Source organism: Hakea prostrata, chromosome 4 (assembly GCF_041222555.1).
Source record: "Hakea prostrata isolate BN-2017 chromosome 4, UWA_Hpros_2, whole genome shotgun sequence".
Classification (NCBI taxonomy): domain Eukaryota; kingdom Viridiplantae; phylum Streptophyta; class Magnoliopsida; order Proteales; family Proteaceae; genus Hakea; species Hakea prostrata.
Genome location: NC_142603.1, coordinates 48,523,510 through 48,545,729, shown reverse-complemented (window position 1 = coordinate 48,545,729; position 22,220 = coordinate 48,523,510). Strand labels below are relative to the sequence as shown.

Below are 22,220 nucleotides of genomic sequence, written 5' to 3'. Positions count from 1 at the left end.
GATTCCTAGTGGGTCCAACTATTTCTTATTTTCTAAGAAATTTTGGATACCAATTGACCCAAATTTAATTTTATTTTATTATTATTTTTATGTTATTTTTTGCAACTTCTAACCCAGGTGGATTTGCACCTGTATCAAATTAGCTGTTTTAATATATGTATATATATTTGCTTTCTCCTTAAAGAAGGGCAACAAAAACATCCATTCATTTCACCTGTGTATTTTGTGTGACGATCATGGAGAGGCACAGAGGGTGGAGGGGACAGCATCTTAAAGTTTTTACTAATTGTTTGGGTTTCAGTTGAATTGCAGATGTTATTGCCATGATTTCCGAGCTGGGTTTTTAATTTTTCCTGTATTTCTGAATAGAATTTGATCTGATAATTGGGAGAAAGTGAAAGAAGGAAAATTCCTCTTTGCTACAGCTTCACAGATCTTCGGACAACACAAACATACAAATTTCTGCTGCCGCTGCAACAAGGAATCTAAGCTTGTTTTATTAGTTAGGTCGTAGCCCACCTTCGACGTGGCCTTTTCCTTCCAGCGCATCTTTGCTACCTCCATTCCACCATTCCCCTTCCCCTCTTACAGATTTCTTTGAAGAAGATAACAAAATAGTACAGCTCACCCATTCAGTCTCTCTTTCTCGCTTCCCCTACCTCCTTCATCATCACATCCCGTCCAATTTTCTGCACTGCATCCACGAATCGAATCTGCTGAAGAAAAGAGAATGTCTTCCTTCTTTTTGCAAGAAAAAACAAATGATTCTGGAAATGGTAGCTGGGTTCTTTGGAGTTAGCTCAGCTGATGTCTTGTTGGCTGTCATGACACCATTATGGAAAAGTGAAGTAGGAATTCAGTCTTTCCACATCATAAAACCAAGAAAAAAGGCAGAAAGGGAAGATCATGTGAATAGAAGAATAAGACTAAAAAGATTTGGAAGCTAAGATTGATTACAACCACTTTTTTATTTTCTTTTGGGTCTTGTTGGGTCTTTACTATCACCTCCAATAATGATTCCTTACAGTAGCAATACAATGATCAGTTTCTTCCCTGTCGAAAACTTTCCAGTAAAATCTTTGTCCAATTTACGGTTGGTAACAACTACCTAAGTCGAGTTACTGTGTACTTGGATCTAGATAATGAAATAATATAATTTGCCTGTCAATGGCTATTTTAAAACTTGGATGTTGTAATTCTGTTTTAAAATCAAGTTCCCAATCTTTTGTTATTGTGGTTGACCAGCTGATCATTGCCCAAAAAAAGTGGTTGATATGCTGTTCTTTCTGGCATGGCCAGTAGGTTTTGCAAGTATACAGGTTTTCTAGTCTTTATGGCTGATTCACAGCGCATGATGATGTGCATCCACAAGGCAAGAAAAGAAAGGTTCCTAGCTGTTGTCAAGAACCCCATAAGTGAGTTGTCAAGTCTTGGTTGCGCAAGGGAGATGATGGTCTGTATTCTTTTCTCTGATATTTTTGAGTTTTAGGGGTTTCAGTTTTTCTGAAGGACAGCAAAGTATTGTTGTCTTCTGATACTTTTGTTTAGACTCTAGTGATATATGAACCGTACAACAAAAACATCTGGTCTTCAGTGGATGTTGTTGATCTGCCAGTTCCGTTTTCTGAGTAGTTGTAAAGCCCACTTGAGCTGGTAGGAGTACTTTTTATGCCATTGTACACAAGTGGGACTTCAATTGAGTGTGACAATTCATTCTGGGTTAATAGGAAATCTATTCTCTCTCTCTCTCCTTCAACTCCCACAACCCCCCTCTTTATGAATCTGATCTTGAATTTCTTAAGCTCTGTTAATGGCTGCCTACAGTGGCTGGAAAATAGATTCCATGTTTAAGTTTGTGGAAGGAGGCACCGAGCTCCTACCAGATGTCAAGTTCATATGCACCCATAGTGTTAGGTACTGCCGGTGGGTTTGCATTGGTGGTGATTGTCATTGTGCTAGTGTGGTTTTACATGGCACAGTGTAAGAATTCAAACAAGAATTCTGAGACAGAATCTTCAGACCCATCTACACTAGGTAGGACCTCATTTGAACAAGCAATGTAGCATTCCTCAGAGCTATGCATATTTGGTAATAACCCTCTCTCTCTCTCTCCTGTTGAGCACACAGTGGAGTGGAACAGGCAGGCTGGATCGAGTTCAGTGGGAGGTCCCCCTATATCAGGACCACATGAAGGCAAGCAGTTCATGCTGGATGAGTTGGAACTTGCTACAAAGCAATTCAGTGAAAGCAATGTAATTGGACATGGTAGTTTTGGTTTAGTTTACAAAGGTTTGCTACGTGATGGAACTGTTGTAGCAGTTAAAAGGCGTCCGGGTTCATCCAGGCAAGAATTTATAGAAGAGGTATCACTATTTTCCTCCCAAATTGATGACTTTGTTATATTTTTGCTTTATCAGTTGGAAGTCAGAAGTCTTTCTTATTTCTGCTGATCCATTTCAAGTATTTCTTTCTGAAGGGGTTCTTGTGGCTTTTATGATCGCTTTATTGAAGGAAAAGATCAATAACATCATTCAAGTAATCAGAATCTGCAACTGCATTTGCCTCTGCTGATCCCAGTTCAGCCAGAATTGGCTGGGACAGAATTGGCCTGAACCCTAGAATCCAGTTAGAATAAGCCAATTTGAATTGGTGGGTTCTGCAGATTCCTGTCCACTTCCTCAAAACCATGGTTGACACTGAATGTCTTAAGAAAGGATTATTTGAAGAAGATTGATCTTGAAAGGCTTTAGCATTGCTATTATTTAATTGCCTAGTTAAACAAAGGATCTTTTGGATGTATTTCATCTTAAATGATCTTAATGTTGCTTTGTTAATTAAATATAGCATGTCAGTATCTTAAATAAACATGAACCATATTTCTCACATCTAAAGAGAAATCAGGAAAGAGCAATAGAACTCAAAAGATCTGTATGAGATATAATACTGTTGTGTGGTAAAACAGGCACGCTATCTGTCGAAGATTCAGCAACGAAACCTTGTTAGTCTTCTTGGTTACTGCCAGGAAGATGGCTTTCAAATGTTAGTGTATGAATATTTGCCCAATGGCAGTGTATGTGATCATCTATATGGTAAGTCTCAATTTAGTGAAAAAGATTCTCAGTGTTTCCATTCAAGGATATCTATGTACTTACTCCTTTTTAACAGAGATTGGACAAGGATCAAATATACAACTGGAGTTCAAACAAAGGCTTTCCATAGCATTGAGTGCAGCTAAAGGTAAACATTGAACTAAATCAGTGAGGGTTCTTTCAGCCTTGCCAAGAAAGAGATTAACTGAAGATATGATGAGTTCCCACAAAATGTTAATTTGCAGGTCTATGTCATTTACATAGTCTGAGACCTCCTCTAGTACACAAGAACTTCAAAACAGCTAATGTCTTAGTTGATGAAAGCTTCATTGCAAAAGTTGCTGATGCTGGGGTTTCTGAGCTACTAGAAAAAATTGAAGATGCAGGTCCTTCATTTCGGTCAATGGGTGGCAATACTTTCCAAGATCCGGAGTATCTTCATTTCCTTAACTTATGGCATCAAATATTAGATTGAATATTTGTTTATCTTTTTCTGATCAATCATTGCTGTTCTTGTTTAGGAAAGAAGAGTCAAGATCATTCTCTGAAATGAGTGATGTCTATAGTTTTGGGATATTTCTTTTGGAGCTCATAACTGGACAGGAAGCTTTACGAACTAACCAGGGATCCAGTGAAAGCTTGAACCAGTGGGTAAATAAGCATGCTTTTTAAGTTTCTCTTTGCAAAATATATCCCCTGTTTTGCACTTCTTATCTAAACTGGGTTTTAGAAACTGAAGTAGGAAAGCTAACAGTACCCAAAAAAATGCAATTTGATCAATGTTTTAATATAAGAAAGCAACTGCACTCTCTGCTTTTCATATCACTACTGACTTGTATGGGGGAAATCTAATTTGATATTTTCATTATGATTTTGAACTCCATATGAAGGTTGAATCACTTGTGAATTCAAACACTATTGTTGACCACCGGCTGGCCGGAAACTTCACTTTAGAGGGCATGAGGGATTTGATCAATTTGGCATCTCAATGCGTGAGCTTAACAGGAAAAGGACGACCGAATATGGAAATGGTTGTGACAGAGCTTGATCGGATTCTAGAAAAGGAGAGAACGATGACCACAGTAATGGGTGAGTCTACTGCCACAGTAACTTTAGGGAGCCACTTATTTACTTGAAAGGTGAAGATCTGTAAAGCAAATGGCTTCCTGTGTTTCTGATCCTCCTTGAGCCAAGCTTGTGACAGCCAAACTAGAGGATGTACTTGTGGTTCCATTTTGCTTTTGGGTGTCTAAGAACAGCTCTGTTTGACCTGTATTTATGTGGATTAGAATTCCTTCTCTTTTTTCCCCAAATCGACCCATAAAGGGAGGAGAAAAAAGAAAAAAAAGATTGTAAAACCACAGTTCTGTTTTCCATGAAAATTAATTTTTACAGTTCAAGCCAAGTTGAGAGGTGTGTGATTTTCATTGAAAGTCTTTTGTCATTCAATTTTGAACTATTTGATCCTTCTTTTGCTCTTGGCAATATCTCATCTTGTATCTATGAAATCATACTTTTCCTCAACAAAATTTGTCAGTCCTGAATATAGTAAAATCTAGTCCACTGAATCATTTGATGATTTACAAACTAAAGCAGCTTCTTTTGCCAAGTGGACTGGTTTGACCATTGGTTAGATTTTTCTTATTTTGAGCCATATAGATCATAACTCTCAGAGTTCTCCACCCTATTTCTTCTTCTTTCACTTCAACTGGTCTTTCAATCAGGAAGTTGGAATTTTTTTATGCTAATTGCTTTATAAAAACTGTAATAAACCTGAACTACACTTTCCAACAGCTTTTGGTTGCTCTGAGCTCTGAAGTATCTCCACCAACATCTTTACACCCCCCCCAAAAAAAAAAAAAAAAAAAAAAGGGAGAAAGAAAAAGAAGTATCCTACCAACATAAAACAATGGACAAGTTCAACAAGATTTTGTTCTCCAGATTCTGGGACATCCTTTAGCAAATTGACAAACTGATAAGAAACAGAAATCTTGAGTAAAAAACACTTAATGGGAACAAGGATATGAGATTTGACAGGGGCTCACAATTGCTTGTGGACCCTGCAGAGGGCTCAGCACCTTAAACCAGCCAAAGTAAAAGTTTTCATATGAAGATCTGGGTATCAGTACATTTTTGTTTTTCTGATCTTGGGTTTTTTGTGGGGATTCTGTTTGTTTTGGGGGGGGGGGGAGTGGAAAGTAGTGGGGGTGGGGTTGGGGACCAGTTTATGTCAGTTAAAAAGATCTGTTTCTTTATGGCATTTGGTTTGATTAGGAATTTGCTCCATTCTTGTTCATAAGCCAGATTAAATCATTCAGAATAAAAAAGAACTTGGCTTTCAATTTTCATGGGACCATGCAAAGAAAATGAACACTGATTCTTTTTCATCAGAAATATACAATTTCTCAGATTAAAGCTTGTGTTGTATTAATACCCAAAACCCTTTTGCTTCAGTACCTTGGTTACACTCTCCATCTCTTGCTTCATATGCCTATGTTTCTATTTCAAAAGTCTATAGTTCTGGGTAGGAAACAGTTCTTTGTATTCTGTGAAGTGATATGTATGGTAAACCTGGGAAGAATGTTTCTGCTGTTACAGAAAAGCAGAAACAAGAGAAACATTCTGGTGGCATTGGTCATCGTTTCATGCGTGTTCTTTTTTCCTAGCTTCCCGTTTCTGTTTTTCTTTTTTTCCGAACTTCTGTTTTAGAAAAACATAAAGAGAAAAAAATAAAAAATAGAATTTTTTTTGGGGGTAAATAAACAGAAAAGAAACCAAAAGCAAACATATCATTGCTTAATTATACTTCCAATAGTTACTTCAACAAAAGTAAGAAAATCATTGTTTAATGTCCAAGGTTTTGTATAATCTTAAGACTTTGCTTTGAGACTAACAACTTACCACTCAAAATCTAAGTGGGTGCTTCATGGTTAAAATGAAAATCAGGAAATCACGAATAAAACAAAATAGATTGAAGCAACAAAAAGATCGAACGTTGTTCACATACCAACATGATGTGCTACATCGACGGGTGAATAAAAACTTTCACCATGTAGAAAGAATATTACAATAGATATTTCTCAGCCAATCACAAAAATGGCGTTTTAGAACTATAAGGCAAAACCTTAGGCAAAAAAACCCCCATATATCATAATCACTTCATAATAGAATTAAGGTACATATTTAGAGAGTTTTAATTGGATAAACAGGTCAGTCTATTAGGTCAATGTAATCCTACACTTCCACGGTTCCACCACAAATCTCAAAAAACAGGTCATTCTGATGGTCCATAAAATATATCGATGCAACTCAAATCATTATGACATTATAGTTAGGTATAAAATCCAAGTGACACATAATAAGCATGATTAACCATTCAATGAACAAAAATTGAGATCTAATATTTGGGATAAGGACATTGCATTCCTTACCTTGTTCTTGCCCTGTTTCACTCATCCGTCTCCTCTTCCACCTCTCCGTCTCCGGTCTCGTCTTCTGCCTCCCGCCTCTCGGTCTCCGCCTCCTGCCTCTCCGGTCTCTTCCACCACTCGTCTCCGTCTTCGCCTCCCACCTCTGCTCTCCGTCTCCTCTTCCGCCTCTTGCTTTTTGCTCGGACAATCAGATCTATAGTTTTTGTTTTTCCGGCCATTCTCTCTCCCTGAGTTGTAGTACTTCTTTTCCCTTTCTTCAGTTTTAAATAACAAAAAATTTCTTTGGTAGCAGCGATCGTTGGTGAACACCGCCAAGAAACTCCAAATCTGGATACAAGTCTTTCTGCGGCAAGCTTGAATGCCTTTACGGCATAGCCGGATGGCAGGTCTGACCCTCCTCCGAAATTTTGATGTTACCACTGCGACAACCGAACGATTTTTGTGTCCGCCCTTGAGGCGTGTTGTCTGTCCGCCTTTGAGGCGTGTATTTTGTTCCCCTATGTGGGTGCTGGTGCTTATTTGGTGTTGTGTTTGTTGCAACGTTATTTCTAAGGGTATATTGGGCTTGACCCATCCCTTACTCAGGATGACCCTGTCTATTGCATATATGACAGTTTGATCGCTTTCCGCTCCTCGTTTCAGTGTGAACCTTGTGTTTTCATGCAGCTATGTGCCTGTACTTTTATTTCTTTACTGAATGAAGTACTCCTTACCCAAAAACAAAAAAATTCTTGCATTTGCTCTTGTCCCTGCCCCCTCCCTCATGGACTGAGATCCATAATAATGGGAGGAGAAGGACCCACAAAGATTTAGAATTACTAAAAGGAAAAGTAGAAATCTACCTTACTTTTGGTCATGCTAGTGAGTCAATGTCCTAAAGTGGTTTTCATAGTTTTACCCAAAAAAAACCAAAAAAGTGGCTTTCATTAATGGAAAGAGACCTTTTAAATCTTCCATAAATAATTGTAGCTGTCTTAGATTTGTCGGTGGCTTCTTTTGCCATTCGTAAATTGTAGCTGTCTTAGATTCGTCGGTGGCTTCTTTTGCCATTTGCAAATAATATTGTAATTCATGAAGAGAAATTATTATACAAATTATTTGGAAACTACTTGTAACGTAAAATGCATTAAAGAAGAAAATCGAACTGAAAGAAACTCTTTCCTATAGAGAATGTGTGGTCTTTGAGACTATTACTTTCCTTTGATGAAGTTTCAATATTTTTTTAAAATTTTGATTATTTGTTTCTGTACCCTAAAGACTAGGGTTTATTTTGGAATTTTAAAATAACAATAAAATAATAAATAAATAAACATAATAAAACCCAAAAAAAAAAAAATCCCATGTATTTTTTTTTTTGTCTCTCCCTGAATTCATTTCTTTTCCTCTTTTCCTAGCAAACAAACAATGTATCGGGTGTAGAGATTCTTATTCACCAATAACTGGGTCGTTTCTTGGTTTAATCATGCTTTAGAGTTTGAATTGATTTTTTTTTCCCCTGAGAAATCACAAGTGTGTATATGTCATTTACAAATCATTATGCGAAGAATCAAGGAATGCTGGATCTAGCTATCATTAGGTAGATTGGTCAAAATCAAGTTGGACAACTCAGTTGAAGATCCCAGTAAGCCCAAACCTTAGTTTCTGTAAAGGTATTACCCAAACTAGATAGATAGTTAAACAAAGATGATGGTTTAATCAACTGTTTAGGAAGTAGATGAGCTTGATCTGAACAGTAAAGAATTTAGAGGCATAACAAAATGAGCATCTCTTTTAACATCCTAAATTTTTTAAATAAAGACGGAACCTAGTGCCGAAAGCTTCCGCACATACAGAATCCAAAGGGGCAGTTTTCCTACACAATCTTACCTAGCAATTTTTGCTGTGAAAGTTGTTTCAATGCCTTGACCTCATGACTACAACTGCGGTCCACCAACCATTGTGCCAAGGCCCCCTATGTTGGAAGCAAGATGTTGTCTAATTACACCACGAATTACAAATGTCTGGAAAAGCTCTATTGCTATTTCGCGAGGCAATCCACATCGATGTAACCAAATTTCTTGAATGCCATTCTAAAAACAGATCAAAACCGATGGTAAATATCTTAGCTGAACCCTGATACTCTCTCTCTCTCTCTCTCGGCTCTCCATCCAGTCAACCACAATATGCACTTGTATGTCTAATGAAAAATCCGATGAACTACTGAATCATTTATATAGCTTCAAGAATTATCTAATATGGTAACCAATAAAAGTTGAAGAGAATGTACAAACAATCTAATCCTTCCATGAATTTTCATTTTCCTTGGTTCAACTCGATTGATCTTTCATAGCCATACATGCAGATCCACTCTCTTCTGACATCACTCTGTGAGATTCCACCAACTCGGAGAGATGAGACAACTCATGACATGGATGAAGAAGTTGGAAATGGTATCATAGTTTTTTTCAATCTTCAATTGTTAAACCAAAGTGCTCATTTAGGATAGCTTTAGGAACTCTTACGAATCCTTTGGCTACTTCCTTCATCTCTTTGAGTCTTGCAGACTCTCTGTTTATTTGTTTCAATCTGTTTAAGACACATGCAAGTAGAGCATCAGAGTTACCTTCAGTAGCAGACGATTGTTTAGCCAGTTGAGACCTCTCCACCTCAAGCTGTTTATGTAGGCTAAGAATGAAATTTTTTTTAGCATGAAGTCTCTCCTTAGCAATTTGATACTCTATTTCCTGAGATTCCTTCAACGATTGGAGGACCTGGTCAATCTCAGCTTCAAGATCCGAAGTTGCAATCCGATGGTTTGAAGTTATGTACATGGGTTGCTGAGAATTATTCTGTAGGACATTGAGATCATGCAAGAACTCTGAGTTTGCTGTGAAATCCACTGCATCTGCATCTGCTGCAACCTCCACAGTCCCTAGCAAGATCATGTAGCTTCCAAAATGAGACATCATGCTAAATGTTAGTAGTCTGACACATGTAAAAGGATTGCTAAGGAGTTTTAGAGGATTTGAAGTGTTCAAAAATTATGGGTCGATCAAATAAAGTAGATAGCAAAGCTTTGAAGAGATTTAGTAGTTGGTCTGATGCCTCAAATACTTCTCTGTTTCTTTATAGAATTTTTTCGCGAGGTGAAAGTAATAACAAGACATGACAAGGGAACTGGAGAACACTAAAGAAATAACCAGTAAGTTTAACATAGCAAGCCTATGACATTAAAACATCAATTTCTTCCAGTAAGGAGTTCATAGGCAAACTAACCTGTGGAAACAGCAGATGTGTCATCCTCTTTCCAGATTTCTTTAAGAGCAGCACCATGTTTTAGCTGATTAAAATATCAGTGTGTTATGAGACTGATTGTGAAAACCAAAATCAAAAAATAACTTTGGAAGAGAGGACTGCAGGCATTGTCCTACAATGTAAACTGTTACCTTTCTCCTAGCCAACTGTATACGGTTCAGCAACTCCTTTGCACTTGCTTTTTTTGAGTCTCGTAATATGCACAAACCTAGGTTCAAAATCTTCTCAATCGTCTCCCGAGCATCAAGAGATTCACATGTCTGTAGAAGCCTTGTAACATGTGGAATGAGATCTGTTCTCCTATCACAACGTCTGCAATAATATTCAACATCTAATCCAATACTTCCTCCAACAGTCCCAGCCATATATGAACGAAGAGCACATACAATGTGTGCAATGTGCCCACAAATATGGTTATCATCCACCTTTTTTTCGCATCTGATAAAACTATAACCTCCATACATCCAATCAATGGTCTTACAGCAAAGTATACAACAACAGTCACGACAAAAATCAGGTTCACTGCAACATATATTACAATCCATGGCTTCTAGAGAACAGCTCTCTGCTAGCATTTGGGGATTGCACCTCTTGTTTCTAGCCTTACAATCCATACTCCCAGGCTGTGACTCAGTCTCAGAATGTACAGCAAAGTCTTCAACAGGAAGTAAGACTTCCAAAGAAACCTGGTCTATATGCCCCACTGTATTTACAGTTCAAAATAGGATTATCTAAACATGTCAAAATTAATTAATTTCTCACGATCAATACTTTGATTAGGAAAAGAAAAGAGGTAGACAAAAAACAAATCATCCTAGATTCTCTATTTTCAAGTCCTCACAAGGAAAAGAAAGAAAAACTTTAAATGCCTATATGAAACTAACAATCATGACAGAAGGATCTGGCAATCACGTAATAGGGTATAAAAGAAACTTAGGTTTTTTTTATTCTTCCCTAATTTCACCTCCATGTTTTCCAGTTAAAGAAAAAAAATCTGCAACGGAGATAATGACTGCTTTTGGTTATTTAGTGATAGTGCAATGCCATATAAAAAATTTATTGGGCCAGATATGATAAATTTCTCTTCTGGCCGGGATTCCATGCTTTGGGGGTAAAGCACCCAAATTTTTTTAGTCGGCTTTCCTAATATTTATAGTTTTAATTGTTTCTGATAAGAAACAAAATAAAGAAAGAGCTGATGTGGGTATAGAAAATTCAATCCCAAACAATACCCACAAAACAATAAAACTTGTCAACACATAGGTCCCAATAACAGAAATGTTAAAGAGTGGTGCAGGTCAAAATTAAACACTAAAACCAGAAAATAAGCAACCTCAGATAGAGCATGATGGATGTAGCCTTTTAACCAAAGTGAAGTCTAATACCCTAAAATTATTAGACCAAACTAATAGGTCACCAAAATAAAAATTAAACCTAGAATTAGAAGTTTAGGGAGTAAATACCAAACTAACAGCAAATCAACTCTAGTTTGGATCAGGTGGAGAAGATGCTAACAGGAATTTGTGCTCCAAAAATGATATGAATCAAATGGTTGGATGTCAAATTCTGAAGGTCAGAAGTTGCAGCAATATAACATGCAGAATGGGTTAAATGATTGATAGAAGTGATGGGAACTGGGAACAGCAGTAACTTTTAGATCAGTGATGAGATCAATCAAGTCCTGATCGAGTATGACGTAACTCACAAGCTCATATGTAACAATATGAAGAAGGCCCCAAACCAGTTCATCAAGGTCATGAGATGTAAATGCCATGAGAGGCAACCTGATCTGATGACATGTCGAGTTTTTGTTGGTGCAATGGAGCATCTCTTATGCAATCCAGAGTGAAGAAGCTTCTCCCCCCCCCCTTTCTTTAGAAAGAGAAAGAGAGAGCCAGGGAGGTTACTGCTCAAATTAACAATGCCCGGGTTGCTGTTCATATGATCAGTGATTTGAGGCAAACATGGTGATGTAACCCACAATTCTAGGGCTAGGGTTTTGTGACTGCTTCCCTAGAATTAGGGTTAGCCCAAAATCTTTTTCTTTTTTGAACCAGCAAAAGTAATTATCAAACTTGGGAAGGGAAGATTTTAAAAAAACTTGGTGGGTGGCTAAGAGTGGGAAAATTAGGGTTTCAGGTAAAGATTGGGATTGAACAAAAGACCTAAATGGGTTGCAGGGATTGAAGTGGTAATGAGATTAGAATTTATGGAGGAACTTAGGAACAAGTTAAGGATGGGAAAATTTGATAAAGGCTGGTTTTGGGATAATTAGGGTTTTAACAAATCCTTATGGGATGGTTTTGAGATACCCAAAATCACCTAGGATTGAAAGGAAGAGTGGCAGATAGATTTGGGATGGTTTTGGGTTGTTAGGATGAATCTTGGAAAGGTTTATTGGGTTCTTGGTAAGTTCTTGGGCACTCTCTTGATCTCTTTCTCTCTTCTCTTATTTTCTTTCTGGTATTCATATCTGCCACAAGAAAAAGAAAGGGAAACGAAGGGGGCTAATGGGAGAAAGGGGAGGGAGAGGGTGCCATACGGTATGGGGGAGGGCAGGGGTGCTTCCTAGGGTTGCTGCAAGGGTGGGGGAGAGGTCTTGGGCTGTTGCAGGGGGGGGGGAGGGGCTGTTGGGGCTGGCCACAGGGATGAGGGAGCTTGCACAAGAAAGGGGAAGGGTGGGGGAAGGTTGTAAATGGGAGAGGAGGAGAAGGGGGTTGGGCTGCTGTACTTACTTGAAGATGCTGCTGGTTTGTTGAACTGATGCTGGAGATTGGAAAAACTTGCTGGAACTTGAAGAAGATGCTCTCAAAAACCCATCTTGGCCCTTCCAAGAAGACCACAACTCAATTCCCTTAAATTCAGATTCTTGTGTTCAATTCAACATGTCCTTACAATGAGAATGGGAGGACAATATATAGCCTTAAAATTGGAGGGAAAGACTTAGAATCTTAACTAGGAAATAAAACTTGCCTAACTAGGAATCTTTTATAAACTAGGATCCCCTTTACAACTCAATTAAATTACAACCACAAATAGAAGAAACTAATTTGCATAAAAATAGCTAATTATCCAGAAGGAATCTTAATTTTTAAAATACATTCAAAATGGCATTCCAACTCTAACTAGGACTCGTTCAACTCACTCAAATAGAGAAGTAAAATTAGATTTGGACCAAAAAATTAAAACAAAAATTACTGAAATAAATAATTAACAAAATAAATGAAGAAATGACCATTATGCCCCTAGAAGGGTTTGGCCAACCCACTAGGTGCGCCACTTGGGCCTTGGGGCCCAATTTAGGGTTTTGGCCAGGGGGAGGATTCTTGCTTACATCACACAGACAGCAGATGTGAAGATTAACTGCTGGAAATCAAACATGGGACAGCAGAAGTGAAGATTAGGTGCAGAATATTGGTATAGAATTACATAAAAAGCCACAATGGTTTAGCCTTAGAGAGCATATTATTTCAGGAGTTTCTGTTTTGATGTTTACAAGAAATTTCTACTTTAATTGCTTAGTTTCTATTTTTGAGACTTCATATTTTGTAATGCTGCGGCCAAGCCATTAATAGGCTTTTTCCATTGCAATAAGAGATGAGACGGAGAAATCGAATTTGCAGGCCATTGCCATCACTTACGGAGTAAACCATGCTCAAAAGCAGAGATTGCAGTGGATGAGAGTCTCAGGGGAGACCGCCCATCCCCCAAACTCCCCTTCTTCTTCTTCTTCTTCTTCTATCTATCTTCCATATCCTCTATCTGTTGTTCTTTCATACGCAGACAGAAGAAGAGGAAAAAAACAGAAGAGTGCAAACATTTCTAGTTATTTAATTGGGTCTTCGATGAAGTATTGATCATGGCTGTAATTGATCTCCCCCAGATTTCTCTGGTTCACGGTCGACTCTTACACTAGAAGTTCCTCCTTGGGGGCTATTCAATCCAAAATATTAGCAACAAAGGTCAAGATGTAGAGATCCATACACTCAAAATGGCAGCAGTGATAATGAAGCATCCAGCTACAGGTTCTGGTTCATAGGACAGGAGCAAGGTTTTGTAAAATTTTCAGTTTTGTGAAGTCACAAGACAAGATGGTGGGCAAAAGATACTTATGCAAGATCGTGGTCCAGATCTCAGAATTGCCAAGATTGCTCTGCTGTGAAGGAAAAACACCTCCAAGTGACAGTTTGGTGCTTTTGGACACATCAATTAATCTGTCTCACTCCAAGTTTCTAGCTAATATTAACATTTAACACCTCGTCAAACCGTCACTACATATGATTATGCGTATGATTATGCATATGATGCCTAGCGCCTTAACAGTTTATGGTATGATGTTTATTAATTCAAAGTACTAAAATAAATTGGTTTTACACCTCTACTTCAAATATTATGTTGAATGGCCTAGGGTAGAGCTCACCTACGTCGTAGACTACCAAATTCATAGAAACTAATTTACCATTGTATTTTGAAGGCCTAAAATAGGGTGACTGTCAAGTTTCAGGACCTATCTTGGCTATATGGCAACCAAAACCCGTCATCGAGTCAAGACAAGAAAAAATATACCAGGTTGCCAAGGTCTTGGCAAACCTTGGTTTTGTGACCTGGCAAAGGTGAAAGCTACAACCTTGGTCTAGTTTGGGTCTCCAACAGCAATGTTATCAGTTCAGACAAGAATTTATTAGATCTCAAAGAAAGATTATCCTAGATATAGGTCTCAGTCCGTCTAGATTGGGAGCAGGAAAACAAAAAGAGAGTATAGGAAAGAAGATCGAGTGGAAAGGGAATGGGGATAAGTTGGCTATCTCAGCCTGGGTGTCTCATTCTCACAGCCTCTAAGACTAAAACATGCATAATGCAACACAATTCTTTATTTATAAATCATGGACACACCCCTTGGGTCTACAATATATAGGCTCAAGAGTGGAACCAAAATAGAGAGTAAAATTAGAATTTCCTAGAACAATTAAGTCTTTATTACAGGAAATCCAACTTTGCTTGGCCTAGACTAGTAAGAAAATGAAACAAAAATAGAACAGATATACACCTTGCAGATTCACTTGCTGTCTAGGTTAGATATCCCCGACAATCTACTTCTGGAAGAACTAGAAACTTCCAGGCAACAGAGGCTGGACCTGGCTTAGCTGTTTGACCCAACAGCCTCTTGGGTTGGTTTACTATTTGGGGTGTTAGACCAACCCATATACACTGAAGCTTCAGTGAAGCCCAGGGAATCGATCTATATCAAGGGCTGGCGCTATTTAGTATTCTTGTCAAGCGCATCACAAAAACAATGCCAGGAAGAATAGAGAAAATTTATTGTGGTTCTGATATATATAGATCGTGCCAACAAACAGGATCAACTCAAGTGTAAGAAAGCTCAGAATCAAAACAACAGATTCTCCTGGTCAAGTGCATCACTGTATTCTAAGAATTGTTGCTCAAAATATCACCCAGATCCAAGGGCTGGATCTGATTATCGATACAAACCCGAGTGAGACTAGAAAAGCTTAAGTCAACTAAACAAAAAGTTCTTCTGAAGGATTACATTTCAAATTCAACTTCCCCAACAGTAAATCAATTTACGCTATTGGTTATGGACCTAGGGAAAGGATATAGCCAATCTCATTTAGTTGCAATAAGGCTGACTGGCTGAGTTGTTGTTGTTAATTATAGAATTAGCAGATCAGCAGATCGCATTTCTTGAATAGCCTCCCAAAATAGCAAGAATCAGATTCTGCCTGGGTGAGTTGTCTATCATAGATTTTTTTTTCTTTCAGGCGGGAGGGGGTGATGTGGTGTCAATAAATTATTATAGACTTAACTTATCAGCCAATCATATTTCTTGAACAGCCTCCAAAAATAAGTAACATTGAATCCTGTGTGAAAAAGGATTACAGCATTCATTCAGCAAAATCAGAACTCGACAACCTAAGTAGTATTGAAAATCACTTCATTATTACTACGGATGCTAGCGATAATGATGAAAAAGACAACCTAAAACCTAAAATTCGTTCATCCTCCAAGAGACGACACCTGTCAACAAGCTACAGTTCTAGATGCAAAAACGAATTATATTCTTACTAGTTAAGACGTTTAGAAGGATACATTATAAATCTTTGCAAATTGCAATTATTGAACCAATAGTAAATCTACTGGTCGAAAAGCTAACTCTCCAGGAAATACTAGCATAAAAATAGATAAAATGGAGAAAAAAATAAAATAACTACATTCAGACCTTTTTCTTGACACTTTTCTGCAGGGATCTTCCAACTAAAAGAGGAAAAGAATTCATTGACATCCCTATCAGGGAATTCCATCTGGATATACTGTTCAACTGAGAGCTTGCTCGCAAAACTTCGTTTCTTACGCGAGGTCTTCTGAAGACTGATTGGAAGATACAAGTACCTATCACCCCAGAAGCCACGAACTGATTTCCTTTTCCCTACCTTCCAAGTCCAGTTATCACCAGGGTTAGGCCAATCTACTGGAGCATAAGGAAGGCCTTCACCTGATTCCCCTGGGCCAACTGGCCTGAGATGTAGACCATTTCCCTTAACCTCAGACTCAGAATCCATACTTTCATCATGAACAGAGGAACCCATCTTTTCTATTTCTTTGGGTCAACTGAATCTGAACCCAGTGAATTGTACCTGATCAAAGCAATTAAACAAAAGATAAGTTACAGAGATTATAAGTGCTAATCATTCACTCACTGCTGCTTTAAATGGAATGTAAATAGAGACACAAGCGGATTCTAGCACCAGAGCTACCACTGCTGTCACTAGCACAAATCCAAAATACAAGGAACAAAATTCATAATTTCACATGCCGTTTAATTAAAAGTGGCATAAAATTCTGGAAGTCTGGATCTTTGTCTGACAAAAAGTGTCTGGCTATATCTCTGAAATTGACTCCAAAACTGAATTTTGGTCAGAACATCCTTCAGGTCCATGTCAGACCCAGCTTGTGCCAGACATTTTTTTTATAAACTTACGTAATACACACAAACTAAAAACATTTATAATAATTAATGCAAAAAATGCTTTTTAATAAGACTTAACTTCAGAAACATTCATACAATGCAACTCTTACCAATTAAGCTTTAAGTTGGGATAAGGCATATGTTATTGGTGTTGTTGTAAACTTGTAATAACTATTATCAATTAAGCTGAATTTACTTGCAACCCAAGTTAACCTATCATTTATTGGGGCAGCAATTATATCCCCTCAAATGAGCCAGATAGCGCAAACATATCGAATCAAATGATCTTATACAGAGCTATTATTGGAAATACATGTAGTGGATAAGCATAATTACACGCATTCCCATGCCTTCTCATAAAATTGATGGGTGAATCAGATGCAGATAATGCAACCACTTTCTTATTAATTGTATATTAATACTCGAAAATTGACAAGCTGGGTTTTGCACAAGAGTAAACTGAATGAAGGTAAACTTCCCCAGGTTTGACTGCAGATCAATGAGAAGGCCCAACATATCAACAAAGCCATATCATAAATGTTTACTTTCTGTCATTTTGGGGGATTAAACCATAGTATCCATTTTCCTTTTAGCAAGAGATATAATCCATTTAACTAAAGAAGTCCAGATCCGGCAGTAAGTCCTCCCCCTCCTTTATCTAACCTTGATGTTCTTATTCCCCTTCGTAAAGGCCCTCGAAGTTGTGCTCAGTATCCGATCTCTAATTTTATGTTTTATACTAACATATCCTCCACAGTCAGCGCTCTTTTATCTACCATTAAAAACTATCCTCTCCCTAAGTCTGTTACAGAGGCCTTGTCTAGTCCAAGACGAACAGCTACTATAATTTAAGAATTGTCCACCCTACATGTCAATTATACTTGGGATTTGATGCCTTTACCTCCTAGGAAGAAAGCCATCGGACGCCGTTGGGTGTTTACTGTGAAAGTTAACCTTGATAGGAGTCTTGCTCGTTTGAAGGTTAGACTCATCACAAAGGGATATGCCCAAGTGTATGGTGTGGATTACTTGGAGACCTTTTCTCCTGTTGCTAAGATAACCTTGGTTCGGATTTTAATCCCTCTGGCTATAATGTGCCAATGGCCTCTATTTCAACTTGATGTTAAGAATGCTTTCCTTAATGGTGATCTCCACAAGGAAGTTTGTATGAAGCAACCTCTAGAGTTTGTTGCTCAAGGGGAGAGTGGTATGGCGTGTCGTCTTAAGAAGTTTTTGTATGGGTACTTGAAGCAACCCCCTCAGGCATGGTTTGGTCGTTTCACTTCGGTGGTGTTAGACATTGGACAAACTCATTGTGACAGTGACCATCCCGTATTTCACCTTTACTTTAGCACATGAGGTTTGTTTCTCATCATTTATGTTTACAACATTATTACCACTAGAGATGATTCTATAAGGACTAATAAATTAAAGTTAGATTTACAACAACAATTGCAGACTAAAGACTTTGGAAGATTGCAATATTTTTTGGTTATAGAATTGCTCAATCCCAGAAAGGGATTTTCTTACCACAACGAAAGTTTGTTGATTTATTGACAAACATTGGGTTGCTTGGCTCTTAGCCTTTAGATACTCCTATGGATCCTAATCTCAAAAGATGGAGATGTTCTCGATAACCAAATGGAGATGTTCTTGATAACCCACAAAGATAGTGAAGGCTGGTTGGAAAGTTAAATTATCTTACTATGACTCTATCTAATATTTTTTTTTCCAGTCAATTTATGGCTGACCCTAGGATATCTCATTCGGATGCGGCTCTCAAAATATTGACGTACCTTAAAAGGCTCCTGGTCATGGACTTCTATATAGAGATAATGGTCAACAAAAGAACTGAAGGGTTTTCTGATGCAAATTGGGCTGGATCACCAGTTGATAGGAAGTCAACCACAAGCTACTGCACTCCAATTGGTGGTAATCTTGTATCTTGAAGGAGTAAGAAAAAGACTGTTGTGGCCAGGTCAAGCACAGAGTCTAAGTATAGAGCTATGACACAAGTCACATGTGAGTTGATATGGACCAAACACATGTTAAGAGAGCTAGGCATTGGTGTTGATTCCTTTATGACAAGATGGTGTGATAATCAAGCTACCATCATAGTGCTACTAATCTAGTGCTTCACGAACATACGAAACATATTGAAGTTGACTATCACTTCATTCTTGAAAAGCTACAATAAGGATTGATTTCAAACATGTTCGTACAAGAGAACAGTTGGTGGATTTACTCATAAAGTCCTTGGGGGGTGTCAAGGTTGACTATATTTGTAACAAGTTGGGCATGTTTAATTTTTATGCTCCTATTTAAGAGGGAGTGTTCAAAGGATATTATTGGTAGAATAGGACAAGTAGGTTGGAGGATCTTGAATTACTCTAATTCGAGAATCTAGGTTTCCTCTTTTTCCTTTTTCAATTGGTTTCCTATACTTGTTGACGGGTTGTTCTATACATAAAGAACTCGATTGTGGGAGGCTTACACGATGAGTGAGGCCTCCTAGCCTTTCTTTGGTTCATCTTCTCCCTCCCACAATTCTATTCCCCACTTATTTCTCTCTAGTCTACAAAGCTGTAATACGACTATATTCTCTTGGTGAGACATGAACCATGTCATTCGAAATAAAAGCATCAAGCTTCAATGATTTCAAATCAGTGAATAAATTCCCTTCGTCCAGACAGTAAGTTTGTTTTCTAAAATGTAAAATCACCTTGCAATAAAATTATCTTCAACAACACCATTCCCTATACATAGGTGTTGTGCTAGCAAAATTCTGGCTCTAATTACAACTTAAGTACCAAAGGTGGTTCAAAGCTACTGAAAACAGCTTGTTTTTTGAAATGAAGAGAGAGAGAGACTGATTTTTAGCTTAACCTGGCAATTGTTAGTGCCTCAAGGAAGGGAGAACGCTTTAAAATACATTCAGGTTTTATTCATTTTTTCATTTGTCTGGCAGGGTTTCTTTTGGGATGAACAAATAAATTCATTACCAAAGGAGAGAAAAAAGGTGGTGTAGGAGGAGATTACAAGGAGCACAGGCCAAAACCCACACAAAGCTAAGCCAAAAGAGAGACTCTACTAAAGGCACGAATCCTAACAACAAGCTGAAGCCTAGCACTCTGGCAGGATTTAAAGAATGTCGTGAGAAAAACCTGTGCAACTATAAAATAAAAAATAATAAAAAAGAGAGAATTTCATTCAGGTGGGACACGGTGCTCAAACTGAAACATTAATAAAAAGCATATCAAAAGACGTTACATGTATAAGCACGTTTGGAGGGGGGTAGCATGGAGAAATGGAGAACCCATCATAGACTTCTTCTCCAGTCGCTTAGCTACTACTAATTCAATGTCATTACATTCAGCTTCTTATGATCCTTCACTTGAGACCATGAAGCAGCATCTTACAAAATCTAGACTACTGCACTGTTTTTTCAAATTGGAAAAGTACAACATGGCAGTTTGGGTGGGATTGGGCAATGTTGTAATGGAAAATTTGATAAATTAAACCCTTGGAACCCATCGTATTATGGAAACAAATGTTGCATCATTTCCCACATTTGTTTATCCTTATGCTTGGATGGAAATCAGAGAACCCCTGAAGAATACACTGGGCCAGCATGTATAACTGAAAATACGACTAAGGATTCAAATAGTTTTAGTGCTTGTAAGTAAATTGAGAAAATTACTCATGCTGGTTAGTGGGGCTGGTTGAGGTTCCTCCCTTGATCAATATACCTCTTCCTAAATAGGAAGGCGACAATGCAGGCAGCAACTATTATACTTTAAGAAGAACAAGAACATTCTATAACATCCCAAATTGAATACGCAATATGCTAGCCACACACATAGACACACAAAAGAAAAACAAGAAAGCGACTCTCTTAATCTCCACTTTCTTGGTTTCAGTTTCATAAATGGAACCACACAAATTCAGAAAATCTATTTCTAGGCTTTCAGATCAGACTCAGAGAACCGTATTCACCGACCAACTGATGCATAGGATAGATGCCCCAAACAACGAATAGAGGGGATACCGTGTAGCAAGTATTTACATGCAAAAAACATACCTTCCAACACGCACGCATACATACATTCAGAGTGCTAATAATACATCACTCGCAAAGTCATAGACAATGGAACCAAGCAAGTTCGGAAGGTAAATTCGGTTGAGTTATCTGTTCATAAACAATTAAACAAAAGGTGCCTAGCTTCGCATAGACATAATTATTTTCTTGTGAAACAAAATACCTTAAGGAATGGTTGAAGAGAGTTACAAACGCTCAGATAGCCAATGACCCTAAAAATGATGAAAATATGTAGAATCAAAATGATGAGTCACCACCACTAATATATCATGATCCATGCATGTAAAATAAGTTCATTACAATAAACACCTGAACTCAGGGTTGGTCCAAGGTTAGAAAATGCAGGACCAAATCCATCATGTTACCTTGTTTGAAAAACAAATCCTTAACATGCAAAACAGAAAACTTTTCTGATAATAAATAAGGAATGAAAAAAAAACTTTTTATCTGCATTTGGCTCACCGGCGCACCAGTTAAAGTCAAGCATGAATCTCGGCGACTGCAATTGATAAACCGAAACACTGGAATTGCAAGATAAAGAAGGGGAAGATAACTATCCGTCAGAGAAGTTAACAGCTTCGGCAAGTTGAACTACGAACCATGAATATCGAATCGATCGCGGCCTTAGAGAACTATCTCTGATACAGTGATGTGGTTGATAAAATCCAGATAGAGAATCGAAGTTGAGAGTCCCTCTGAAAAAAAAAATGAAGATCCAACAGAAAAAAAGATAAGGCGAAAATGAAAATTACGGATTGAACGAATTGCAGAATGCTGCAGACAAAAATGATTCTGTAATTTCGCCGCCGGCGAACGGAGACTGCTGTTGACGAAGGTGAACGGTTAACCTCGTAGTCTTGACTCTCACCTGCGTTTTTTCCTCTTGGCTCTCCTTGTTTTCGGACGGAAGAAGCTCGAACAGCGAGAGTGTGAAAGAGAGAGAGAGAGAGAGAGTTTAAATATTACTGGTATGCCGTTAAAATTTTTTCCTTTGGTAAAGGGTATGCCGTTAAAAAATAAAAAATAGAGAACAAAAAAACGTTCTAAATCATCGAGCCAAATTTTACATATTTTATCATCAGGAATTTCCATAATCTAATGGTGTCAATCCGTTTCCGTAATTTGTTGAAGTATCGGTAGAGTGCCAAGTGTGAATACTGAAAATTAAAATCGTACTGTATCGAATTTATAAGATACGGTAATATTTTGGTATTTGTAAAAACGATTTCAGTATTAAAATAGTGAGGAAAAATATTTAAACAAGGCATCTAATGCAGTACAATTTTTGTACAAACAAACACAAGCCACTTTTGTTATTAGTT

General features: G+C 37.8%; 2 protein-coding genes across 7 annotated transcripts; one reads left to right on the top strand and one right to left on the bottom strand.

The window, feature by feature from the left end:
• The first annotated feature begins 209 nt into the window (after positions 1–209).
• Positions 210–4,734, top strand: LOC149019276 (putative serine/threonine-protein kinase PBL28). The gene is made up of 7 exons (XM_089153304.1): positions 210–2,034; positions 2,128–2,363; positions 2,963–3,089; positions 3,166–3,237; positions 3,335–3,521; positions 3,611–3,740; positions 3,980–4,734. Exons 1-7 carry the CDS (start codon positions 1,884–1,886, stop codon positions 4,223–4,225), a joined length of 1,149 nt encoding a protein of 382 aa, XP_089009430.1. The 5' UTR covers positions 210–1,883; the 3' UTR covers positions 4,226–4,734.
• A 3,162-nt stretch (positions 4,735–7,896) lies between these two features.
• LOC149019275 (uncharacterized) lies at positions 7,897–21,830 on the bottom strand. Of its 6 annotated transcripts, none has more exons than XM_089153309.1 (7): positions 21,767–21,830; positions 21,361–21,593; positions 21,062–21,110; positions 16,053–16,467; positions 9,946–10,517; positions 9,776–9,839; positions 7,897–9,431 (listed from the first exon to the last, which is right to left on the bottom strand). In XM_089153309.1, the coding sequence occupies exons 4-7, from the start codon at positions 16,417–16,419 to the stop codon at positions 8,965–8,967; spliced, it is 1,470 nt and encodes a 489-aa protein (XP_089009435.1). In that variant the 5' UTR covers positions 16,420–16,467; positions 21,062–21,110; positions 21,361–21,593; positions 21,767–21,830; the 3' UTR covers positions 7,897–8,964. The 6 variants fall into 6 exon arrangements, with proteins under 6 accessions (XP_089009435.1, XP_089009437.1, XP_089009439.1 ...); XM_089153311.1 differs by having other exon boundaries at positions 21,369–21,593; XM_089153313.1 differs by having other exon boundaries at positions 21,747–21,807.
• Positions 21,831–22,220: the final 390 nt, after the last annotated feature.

What these genes read in the sequence shown, in the direction of transcription:
- LOC149019276 (XM_089153304.1), top strand. Translation starts at nt 1,884, where the DNA reads ATGTCAAGTTCATATGCACCCATAGTGTTAGGTACTGCCGGTGGGTTT. An exon ending in GGCAAGAATTTATAGAAGAG is followed by an intron (nt 2,364 to 2,962) that starts GTATCACTATTT and finishes GTGGTAAAACAG; the next exon opens with GCACGCTATCTGTCGAAGAT. An exon ending in AGCATTGAGTGCAGCTAAAG is followed by an intron (nt 3,238 to 3,334) that starts GTAAACATTGAA and finishes GTTAATTTGCAG; the next exon opens with GTCTATGTCATTTACATAGT.
- LOC149019275 (XM_089153309.1), bottom strand. Translation starts at nt 16,419, where the DNA reads ATGGGTTCCTCTGTTCATGATGAAAGTATGGATTCTGAGTCTGAGGTT. An exon ending in AGAAAAGTGTCAAGAAAAAG is followed by an intron (nt 10,518 to 16,052) that starts GTCTGAATGTAG and finishes CTGTAAATACAG; the next exon opens with TGGGGCATATAGACCAGGTT. An exon ending in CACATCTGCTGTTTCCACAG is followed by an intron (nt 9,432 to 9,775) that starts GTTAGTTTGCCT and finishes TGATCTTGCTAG; the next exon opens with GGACTGTGGAGGTTGCAGCA.